Source organism: Phocoena sinus, chromosome 9 (genome assembly GCF_008692025.1).
Source record: "Phocoena sinus isolate mPhoSin1 chromosome 9, mPhoSin1.pri, whole genome shotgun sequence".
NCBI lineage: Eukaryota > Metazoa > Chordata > Mammalia > Artiodactyla > Phocoenidae > Phocoena > Phocoena sinus.
Window position 1 is genome coordinate 37,228,744 of NC_045771.1, and position 12,038 is coordinate 37,240,781.

The window sequence follows — 12,038 nt, forward strand, 5'->3', positions numbered from 1 at the left end:
GTCCATTTTATTGGCACAGAGTTGCTTGTAGTAGTCTCTTAGGATGCTTTGTATTTCTGAAGTGTCTGTTGTAATTTCTTTTTCATTTCTAATTTTATCGATTTGAGTCCTCTCCTTCTTTTTCTTGATCAGTGTGGCTAATGGTTGATCAATTTTGTTTATCTTCTCAAAGATCCAGCTTTCAGTTTTATTGATCTTTGCTACTGTTTTCTTTGTTTCTATTTCATTTATTTCTGCTCTGATCTTTATGATTTCTTTCCTTCTGCTAACTTTGGTTTTTGTTCTTCTTCCTCAAGTTCCTTTAGGTGTAAGGTTAGACTGTTTATTTGAGATTTTTCTTGTTTCTTGAGGTAGGCTTGTATAGCTATAAACTTCTTTCTTAGAAGTGCTTTTGCCGCATCCCATAGGTTTTGGATCATTGTGTTTTCATTGTCATTTGTCTCTAGGTATTTTTTGATTTCCTCAGTGATCTCTTGGTTATTTAGTAACATATTGTTTTGCCTCCATATGTTTGTGTTTTTTACGTTTTTTTCCCTGTTCTAATCTCATAGCATTGTGGTCCAAAAAGATGCTTGATAGGATTTAATTTTCTTAAATTTACTGAGGCTTGATTTGTAACCCAAGATGTGATCTATCCTGCAGAATGTTCCATGTGCACTTGAGAAGAAAGTGTAATCTGCTGTTTTTGGATGGAATGTCCTATAAATATCAATTAAATCTATCTGGTCTGTTATGTCATTTAAAGCTTCTGTTTCCTTATTTATTTTCATTTTGGATGATCTGTCCATTGGTGTAAGTAAGGTGTTAAAGTTCCCCACTATTATTGTGTTACTGTCGATTTCCTCTTTTATAGCTGTTAGCAGTTGCCTTATGTATTGAGGTGCTCCTATGTTGGGTGCATATATATTTATAATTGTATCTTCTTCTTGGATTGATCCCTTGATCATTATGTAGTGTCTTTCCTTGTCTCTAACATTAACATTCTTTATTTTAAAGTCTATTTTATCTGATATGAGTACTCCTACTCCAGCTTTCTTTTGATTTCCATTTGCATGGAATATCTTTTTCCATCCCCTCACTTTCAGTCTGTATGTGTCCTTAGGTCTGAAGTGGGTCTCTTGTAGACAGCATATAGATTGGTCTTGTTTCTGTATCCATTCAGCAAGCCTCTGTCTTTTGGTTGGAGCATTTAATCGATTTATGTTTTTTTTTTTTTTTTTTGCGGTATGTGGGCTGCTCACTGTTATGGCCTCTCCCGTTGAGGAGCACAGGCTCTGGACGCGCAGGCTCAGCGGCCGTGGCTCACGGGCCTAGCTGCTCCGCAGCATGTGGGATCTTCCCGGACCAGGGCACGAACCCATGTCCCCAGCATTGGCAGGCGGACTCTCAACCACTGTGCCACCAGAGAAGCCCTAATCCATTCACATTTAAGCTAATTATCGATATGTATGTTCCTATGACCATTTTCTTAATTGTTTTGGGTTTGTTTTTGTAGGTCCTTTTCTTCTCTTGTGTTTCCCACTCAGAGAAGTTCCTTTAGTATTTGTGGTAGAGCTGGTTTGGTGGGGTTGAATTCTCTTAGCTTTTGCTTGTCTGTAAAGCTGTTGATTTCTCCAACGAATCTGAATGAGATCCTTGCTGGGTAGAGTAATCTTGGTTGTAGGTTCTTCCCTTTCATCACTTTAAGTATATCATGCCACTCCCTTCTGGCCTGTAGAGTTTCTGCTGAGAAATCAGCTGTTAACCTTATGCTAGTTCCTTTGTATGTTATCTGTCGTTTTTCCCTTGCTGCTTTCAATAATTTTTCTTTGTGTTTAATTTTTGCCAATTTGATTACTATGTGTACCAGTGTGTTTCTCCTTGAGTTTATCCTGTATGGGACTTGCTGCACTTCCTGGACTTGGGTGGCTATTTCCTTTCCCATGTTAGGGAAGTTTTCAACCATAATCTCTTCAAATATTTTCTCTGGTCCTTTCTGTCTGTCTTCTCCTTCTGGGACCCCTATAATGCAAACGCTGTTGCGTTTAACGTTGTCTCAGAGGCCTCTTAGGCTGTCTTCATTTCTTTTCATTCTTTTTTCTGTATTCTGTTCTGCATCAGTGAAATACACCATTTTGTCTTCCAGGTCAGTTATCCTTTCTTCTGCCTCAGTTATTCTGCTATTGATTCCTTCTAGTGTAGTTTTCATTTCAGTTATTGTATTGTTCATCTCTGTTTGTTTGTTCTTTAATTCTTCTAGGTCTTCGTTAAACATTTCTTGCATATTCTCAATATTTGCCTCCATTCTTTTTCCGAGGTCCTGGATCATCTTCACTATCATTATTCTGAATTCTTTTTCTGGAAAGTTGCCTATCTCCACTTCATTTAGTTGTTTTTCTGGGGTTTTATCTTGTTCCTTCATCTGGTACAGAGCCCTCTGACTTTTCATCTTGCCTATCTTTCTGTGAATGTGGTTTTTGTTCCACAGGCTGCAGGATTGTTGTTCTTCTTGCCTCTGTCATGTGCCCTCTGGCGGATGAGGCTACCTAAGAGGCTTGTGCAAGTTTCCTGATGCGAGGGACTGGTGATGGGTAGAGCTGACTGTTGCTCTGGTCAGCAGAGCTGAGTAAAACTTTAATCCGCTTGACTGGTGATGGCTGGGGCCGGGTTCCCTCCCTGTTGGTTGTTTGGCTTGAGATAACCCAACACTGGAGCCTACCTAGGCTCTTTGGTGGGGTAATGGCAGACTCTGGGAGGGCTCACACTCAGAACTTCTGCTGCTAGTGTCCTTGTTCCCACAGTGAGCCACAGCCACCCCCCGCCTCTGCTGGAGACGCTCCAACCCTAGCAGGTTGGTCTGGTTCAGTCTCCTATGGGGTCACTGCTCCTTCCCCTGGGTCCCAATGTGCACACTACTTTCTGTGTGCCCTCCAAGAGTGGAGTCTCTGTTTCCCCAAGTCCTGTTGAAGTCCTGCAATCAAATCCCACTAGACTTCAAAGTCTGATTCCCTAGGAATTCCTCCTTCCATTGCCGGACCCCCAGTTGGGAAGCCTGATGTGGGGCTCAGAACTTTCACTCCAGTGGGTGGACTTCTGTGGTATAAGTGTTCTCCAGTCTGTGAGTCACCCACCCAGCAGTTATGGGATTTGATTTTATTGTGATTGTGCCCCTCGTATTGTCTCATTGTGGCTTCTCTTTTGTCTTTGGATGTAGGGTATCTTTTTTGGTGAGTTCCAGTGTCTTCCCATCAATGACTGTCCATCAGCTAGTTTTGATTCTGGTGTTCTCACGAGAGGGAGTGAGAGCACGTCCCTCTACTCCGCCATCTTGGTTCAGGGCCAATCTTTATTTCAATTTTACTGGAGAACTACTTAACTCCCTCTGTTTTCATGAGTAGTTTTGTTAGGGAACCACTGACTGAAACTGCCCACACTGGATAGGCACGATAACCACTTGCATGACTTATTGTACAATAGGAGATCCTGGTAAGGAACGTGGAACTAACAAAGTACCACCAATTGGAAGAATCTGAGAAAGGTCAAAAGGAGAGAGGAGATGCCAGTCCATATGTCCTACCAACCTCCCAGAATCCTTCTTGCTGGAATCCATCTTGGCTGAGAGATGTGCACGCCACCAGGAAGAACCATGAGTCAGAATGATTGGCTAGAGACAACCTGGAAACTAACCACATCACCATAAAACCTGAGACTGTGAGCCACGTGGCAGAGTACTCTTCCTGGGTTCCCTCTGCTGCTCTCCACCCAGGTGCCTCTTCCCACTAAAGTCTCTTGCTTTGTCAGCACGTGTGTCTCCTTGGACAATACATTTCTGAGTGTTAGATATGAGTCCACTCTCGGCCCTGGAAGGGGTGTCCCTTCATGCAACAGTTTCCGTCCTTTGTTATGTATACCTAAAAAAATCAGCAGACTGGGGACACTCTCCAGTCATTGTGTCAATCAAAATTCCCTTCTCAAATTTCCAAATGCCCCTGTAGAGATGGACATTTGTCTCCAACTGAATACGTCTTCTTAAATAAAAGGGACTGTAATCTATAGAGGCCAGCAAATGGTACTGAGGTTTCTGGCCTAGGAGAGCTTTGAAAGTATTTAAAATCTTTGACATGGTATCCCCATTAGTCCATCCTATTAGTCCAAAAAATGAAAGTCCTCTTGCTGAGTGAAATCACTTGGTTTCTTTAAAATTTCCATTAAAAATAAGCTGGCCCAAGAGAATGACAAGACAAATTTTTATTATTTATTTATTTGATGGGAAATGGGAAGATATTTTAATGGGGGAAAAAGGAACGAGTGAAGAGACTGTCTGTAAACATTTATCTAGCATAGCATCTAGCACATCCAGAAGTCAACAACGTTTTCTGAGTTGAGTACAGAAGTCCCTGTACTCATGGTAATGGACAATCAATGGGGGGCAATGCATGGCTATCCAGGTATTTATGGCTATTTATTTAATCAAGATCACTATGAGTTGTAGAGACATGACCTTTTTACTATATAAACATCTGGCAAATCAAAGACAAATCAAATCAACTTACTCTTTGTAAACTAACCATTTTAAAGATTATCATTGCTTGAAAGAATCCCTCAATTACATTCTGATGTTTGTAGATATGCAATCAAATTGTAAGTTATGAAGAGAAAAGAAAGCCTTACCAAATAATTGATGACATAAAATCGGTCATATTCTCTGTTCTTAGGATTGATCCTACGATGCTGTTTTTTCCTCATGTGATCTTTAAGTGTATTTTTGTCCCTGAAGGTCTTTTCACAGTACAAGCACTGCAAGCTACAAGAAAGACACAAATGCTGAGATTAAATAAGTCTCTCAAATAGTTGTTGCATAGCCCTTTATTATTATTATTATTGGGTCTTATAATTTATTCATTTTAGGACTCACAGAATCTTCAAATGGCATATGATACCCTTCTGGAATCCCTCTCATTTTATTCATTTGGCTTTAGAGGATGCATGCTGTGGTTTATTTTGTAGTTGGCTAACTTGGCCAACTTGGCTATTTAGTTAAAACTGTGATATAGATAGCAATTATCCAAAAATGATTTTGGTGCTTTACTAATCGAATTACCTATTCTAAAAATGAAAATGTAGGTATGTTCTTCAAATAAATATATGATAACTAGCTTTGGTTGCCTCCATTGAGTATAACAATTAGTCCATGGTTTGGTATATCCTGTGACCTAATTTGCAGGTCTGATTCCTAGCGCCAGCTGTGGGATGTGGTCAAGTTACTTGACCCCTCTGATACCACTCATTTTCTGCTAACCTGATGATAAAACATACATTTTAGAGAATTTTTACGATAATGTATACATACATGTGCACATAAATTCATAATCATGATAACAATTCACACAAAATATAAATGTATGTATACATGTTTAATTTATTGATATATATACGAATAAAATACCTAGCACATTCATAGCATACAGTAAGTGCTTTTTTTACTATCTTATCATTCGCATGTATCTTCTGCTAGAATATTTCCACTGACTGGGAATTCATTACCTAATGAGGCAGTAATGACCAGTTTTGAACAGATTACTAACAAAATGTCTTTCTCATACTAAGCTTGACAGTTGATACTGCCTGGATTACCCAACAGCCATTAGAGTTCTACTTTCTGGAGTAACACAGAATAAGTATACATGAAAACTTATTCAAAAACCAAAACTCTGATGTTTTGCTTTGTTTGGCCTCACTGTGTGTTGGGCACATGAACTTGGGTTTGACAACAAAATGACTGAAATCAGTTGTTGTTTCTATTCTGAATTCTTTTTCATCTTTACTAAACACCCTTTCAATTATTTCTTATGCCACAGAAGTAACTATGTTCTTTTATAGTAAACAATTTATGGGCAATAAGTTGATTAGGGACATCACTACTGCTAATCTTGCTAGAAAGCACACCTGGTGTTATTTTATAAATGAATGGTCATTCAATAAAAGAGTAAAGAGACTTGTTTTAATGTACTGTTGATACCAGAATTTGAATTCAGAACTTTTTATAATGGGTATTTCTTTCTCAATGTTATTGCTCCAAATGTTGTGGTCTGAGATACCACATTCATTAGTATTATATTAAATGAATAAAACTAGGTTTTGAGAGTAAAATCTTGGGCCCTTTCCTAGAAAGAAAAGAGGATAGATTTTTGAAAGCCATTTTGGTGATGTAGAGAATTTCCTTCCCTATTTCTACAAGCTAAACTCTAGATACTCACGGTTGCCAGAATATGACCTTGAGAAAAGTGGAGTGTTATGATATATAAATGTGAATAAATACTAAAAGGTAAAAGAATGCAATCAGTATGTTATGTTTCACATAAAACTGAATAACATCTAGCAATGTGACAATATATTTACTTTACTAAATGTGTAGAAAAATTATAGAGAAAAGTAAAGAAATTATGAATCCGAAATGAAGAATAGTGGTTTCTGGGGGAGATACTACTGAGGAAGGGCACACAGCAAGATTCAAAGGAAATAATAACATTCTCTTTCTTAGGCTGGTTAAGTATATTTTTCATACCCTATATAATAACATACCTTATAATGGCATATACATTGTTTGGTATATATGACATTTATATTTTAAAACTACTAAAAGGCAATATGATCTACAAAAAATAAGGATTGTCATACAAAATGTGAACTCCTCCAACACGAGAAATGAGAAAATTTCATTTCTTGAGTTACTTCTGACTATTAAATTAATTTTTAAAAATTCAAAACAGAATCCAAGATTGAGACAGCTTCAGGTCGTGTTTCATAAAAAAGTACTTACTTGTCAAGCTTTTTCTGTAATGTACACAGAAATTCATTGCAGTTTACAATGTTGTCTGGCAACCCAATGTTGAAAGTGTGTTCTCTGGCCATATGGTTCAAAAGAACAGATCTAGGAAGAAATTTGAGCAATTTGCATTATTTACAACTTATCTAGGAACAAATCAGGTCATGAGTAGTGTTTGTATAATGATAACAACACTAATTAGAAGTACAAGCAAAGGTTAATAAACACTGAAACACACATTTGGGCTATGAAAGAGTGACATGTTATAAAAAAAGTATGCATATAAACACTATCATATGAAAAGAAAGTCAACAAAAACTGTTGCTGAGGAAGCCCAAATGTTGGACTTGTCAGACAAAGACTTTAAACCAGACAATAAGAATATGTGTAAAGAATTAAGGAAAACCATGTCTAAAGAATCAAAAAAGGTATGAGAATAATATCTTATAAAAAAGAGGATACTAATAAAAAAACAGAAATTAAAAAAAAACATACAAATCTGGAGATGAAATGTACAGTAACTGAAATGAAAAATTCACTAGAAGGTCTCAAAAGAAAAACTGAACTGGCAGAACAAAGAACCAATGAACTTGAAGATAAATTTAGATTTTCTAGTCCGTGGAACAGAAGAAAAAAGAATGAAGAAAAAGAAATTGAGCCTCAGACACCATCCCATATACCAACATCTGTATAATAGGATTCCCAAAAGGCAAAGAAAGATAGGGGAAGAAAGAATATTTGAAGAAATAATGGCCAGAAACTTCCCAAATTTGATGGAAAACATTAATCCAAACAGAAGAAGCCCAATAAACTTCAAGTATAATAAATCAGAGAGACCCATACCAAGAAAAAATATGAAGATGAAATCAAGACAGGTCCCAGATAACAAAACCTGAGAAAATTCACTGTTAACAGACCTGCCCAACAAGAAACTAAAAGAAGTCCTTTGGGCTAAAATGAAAGGATGCTAGATAGTAACTCAAACATACATAAAGAAGTAAAAAGCTCCAGTAAAAGTAATTACACAGTCAAATATAAAAGGCAGTATTAAATGAATTATTGTTTACAAATCTTTTCTTCCCATGTCTGATGTAAAAATAACTGCATGAAGTAACGATTTTAAAGACATGTTAATGAGCTTATAATGTATAAAGATGTAGTTTGTATGAAAACAATAGCACAAAGGAGTGGGAAAGAGCTAGCTATGTTGGAGCAAAGTTTTTGTACACTGTTGAAATTACGTTGGTATTAATCTGACCTCAATTGTTTTAAGTTAAAATGTTAGGGGCTTCCCTGGTGGCACAGTGGTTGGGAGTCCGCCTGCCAATGCAGGGGACATGGGTTTGGGCCCTGGTCTGGGAGAATCCCACATGCCATGGAGCAGCTAGGCCCGTGAGCCACAACTGCTGAGCCTGCGTTCTAGAGCTTGCGAGCCACAACTACTGAGCCCTTGTGCCACAGCTACTGAGGCTGCACGCCTAGAGCCCGTGCTCCACAACAAGAGGCCACCGCAATAAGAGGCCTGCATACCACAATGAAGAGTAGCCCCCGCACGCTGCAACTAGAGAAAGCCCATGCACAGCAATGAAGGCCCAGTGCAGCCAAAAATAAATAAATTTATAAAAAAATAAATAAAATGTTAATTGTAATCTCCAGTGAATTGTAGTGGATAGTGAATGGGCCACTAAGAAAATAACTCAAAAAATATAGTAAAAGAAACAAAGGAATAAAAATGGTACACTAGAAAATATCTATTTAACAAAAAAGAAGGCAGTAATGGAGGGGAGAAATAAAAAAAAGAAACTTAAAACATAAAACAAACAGCAAAATGGTCTAAGTAATCCCATCTCATCAGTAATTACATTAAACATAAATTAGACACTCCAACCAAAAAGCAGAGATTAGCAGAATGGATTAAAAAACATGATCCAACTATATGCTGTTTACAGGAGACACATTTTAGATTAAGATTGAAAGAAATAGCTTCATACATTCCAGAGTCAAAAGTGTATAGGAGAGGGGAGACAGATGTAGGATAGCAAGAAAGTACTTATTCTTCTATCCTTATCATTAACCCATGTCCTTTGTCTTTCTATTCTTTTTATGTCCCTAGGCTGGGAGGACACAAATATAATCCCAAAGTATTGCTAATAAAGTACATAGCTGGAATCAGGTTATATCTTTAATCTTTTATTATAAACTGACCTTTTCATAAACAAGAACTGCAGAAGGGGACATTTTATAAAAATGAGATGCTGCTTATCTTTGTCATTGGTTAATTTCTTAAAAATTTCATTTATTAGAGAACAATGACATAGTCAATCAAAACTACTGAGGAGTTCACTTAATTCCCATGTCACCCCAGTCAACAGAGAATACAGATACAGGTAGAAAAGAACAGGAGGATTATATTAGGAATTATAGGAGTACCAATATTCAGTAAGTTGAAATACCAATATTATCAGAATTTCATATCATATGGACATATACTTCAAATCACATCAGTCCCTACATTTATCATAAAAACTTAAGCTCTATATAAATATAAAATATTTTTATAAAATAAACTTTATATAAATATAAAAATATTTATAGCTTTTTAATACTAGAGATTCCTAATAATAATCACACGTCTTCTCACTAGGTTAATAATAGTTTTAACATAAAATCAGAAACAACATGCTAAAAAGAAGTAGCAATGCTTGGTAAACTTTTTGATAGTGGTCCTCACTGCCATCCTCATAAAGCCCTTTGAAACTGAAAGGGTTAGAGCATAATTAGTGACCTTGGCACAGATTTTTCTCCATGCTAACTGATTCTATATGAGAATCAAATCTTCATCACTGGTGTTTTCAACATTGATGCTTCATCCAAACCCTTTTCTAAATTCAAACAAATAGCTACCCTCTCCTCTTCAATGTTTTTCAGACAATGATGTCAGTTTGTGCTAGGCTTTTCTTTTTTTTTAGAAACTAAAGACTGCTTTCATTCAAGTGGGTGGGAGAATGATATTTTTCTGATTGTCCATTGTATGCTGTCACTGAAACTATTCCCATTTCCTAGAGGTTACAACTTCATGACTTATATTTAAGTGAATGTACATTTGTAAATATTACTGTTGCATAAAAAGAAATTTGTCTGATCTTTGTCCCTGGTTCCAGGCACTGAGCTTCAAAAATCCTTGGAATTTCTCTATGATCAGATTACCTTTGCTAATAAAGTGATTTGTGGTAGGCCTCTAGAAAGCTTCAGGATGGGGATTGGTTACCAGAAAGACTAACAATGTGATCAAAGGGTTGGGACTTAGAGCCACCCTGACCTCCAGAAAGGAGAGAGGGGCCGGAGATTAAGTTCAATAATTAAATCAATCATGCTTACATAATGAAGCATGTAAAAATTCTGGATACCAAAACTCAGTGAAGATTCTTGGTTGGTAAATACACTGATGTGCCAGGAAGATGATATATCCTGATTCTCTGAGGAGAAGGCATAGAAGCTCTGTGTTCAAGACCCATCCAGACCCTGCTCTATGTGTCTCTTCATTTAACTGTTCCTCATCTGTATCCTTTATGATAAACACTTGCCTGAGTTTTGTGAGCCATTCTAGTGAATTAATGAACCTATGCAAATTATTGGTGGGTAGCCATGAATTAATTCGTAGCCAGTTGGTCAAAAGTGCAGGTGTCCTGGGGAACCCCTAAACTTGTGGCTGGTGTCTGAAGTGCGGGCAGGCTTGTTGGGGATGATGCCCTTAAACCTGTAGAGTCTGATGCTAACTCTGGGTGGTTAGCATTAGAACTGAATTAAAGTACACCAGTTGGGTTTGGGTCAGTTGGGGTTGGTGAGAGAATTACCAATTCCCCATTTTTTTCCCCCTTAGATCTTTACCATTTTTAACGTTCAAAAGTGAAACACCAAAAACTGGTAAAGGATTTTTTTTGTCCACTTGGCTCAGCATTTGGGATCTTAGATCCCCAGCCAGGGATCAAACCTGTGGCCCCTGCAGTAGAAGCACAGAGCCTTAACCACTGGACTGCCAGGGAAGTCCCAGCCAAAGGTTTAGCGTTAACAGGTTAATACAGAAGGGCACGTCTGTTGTAGTTTGCTGCACGTGGTCTTGCCTGTCGGACAATTTAAAAAGCCCTACAACATTAAACACAATTCTATTTCTGGCATCTAAAAAAGTTATCCCCCTACTCTGCTTAGAGCAACTACATTCCATCTTTGATGTCTGGTGGATTAAAAAAAAATTACTGTGGATATATGAAAGGGTTCTGAGCCAATCCATAGAACTTAGTCTATATAGCCATTGTGGATGTTTTGGTAAGTCTTCAGATGAAAAACAGTAAAATTTAAAGACATACATAATTGCTACCTGTTTCCGAGGAATTCCTCATTGCAAAACATACAACTGCCTTGAAAATTGTTATCATTTCGCTCTTGTTGCTGTTGTTCCAGAATTTCTTTCTGTAAAATAGAAACACAGATATATGATATTATCTTTAATAAATCCATAGTTAGCTAATGAAAAATGTCATAGTCTGGATGGGAGGAAATTGGGGTAGAAGCATAAAAGGAATTATGTGAACACTGATGATATTTTGAATTTCTCCATTCCTGTCCTTGTACCTAAACTCCAAGTCTCTACTGTTAAATGCCAGACAACATACCATTAGGATAGCTATGTAGAAAACTTGAAGTCAATAGGGTCTCACCATCCTTCACTACTCTGTCCTTCCTCCTGTCTTTATTAATCATTTCCCAACCTCACTCTCTTCCAAAAGCAAAAATGTGCTCCTTTCTGTAATTCTCAGTTTAGTCTGTAATCAAGTTCTGATCAATTTTTCACTTGGACTGTCTTTCATATTACTTCTCTCCACCATTCCCAATGCCATCACCCTGAATCCAGTCTTTAATCAGTCATTATGAGATTACTATAAGTAAGTCTCTTAGAGGGTCTGCCTTATTTCAATCCTTTTTTTCTATCATATCTATCCTCTCTTTTGTTGCTAGAAAAACTTCTTAAAATTATTTTCATGTACAATTACCCTGTTACTCTCCAACTCAAATAATTTAAAATATACATTGGTAACACCCTATTCTAATCATGGTGGTTCTTCTACACATTGTTTTTCCATGAGGTAATTTTATTTCTCTTTGCTTTTTCACTCTTATAAATATTAACTGTTCTTTAAGGTCCAACTTGATTCCCATTTCTGCCATGTAGTCATTT

At 37.1% G+C, this 12,038-nt stretch overlaps 1 protein-coding gene across 4 annotated transcripts in view; it reads right to left on the bottom strand.

Moving 5' to 3' along the window:
- ZNF277 (zinc finger protein 277) overlaps positions 1-12,038 on the bottom strand; it is a 124,738-nt gene that overhangs the window by 23,238 nt on the left and 89,462 nt on the right. For all 4 annotated transcript variants that reach the window (XR_004351520.1, XR_004351519.1, XM_032643630.1 and 1 more), the window contains exons 5-7: positions 11,181-11,272; positions 6,800-6,910; positions 4,651-4,783 (exon numbers count right to left, since the gene is read on the bottom strand). Coding sequence is in view for 2 of the 4 variants with exons in the window: in XM_032643630.1 (XP_032499521.1) it covers positions 4,651-4,783; positions 6,800-6,910; positions 11,181-11,272 (336 nt within the window). In the remaining 2 variants the exon portion in view is untranslated. The remainder of the gene's footprint in view (positions 1-4,650; positions 4,784-6,799; positions 6,911-11,180; positions 11,273-12,038) is intronic.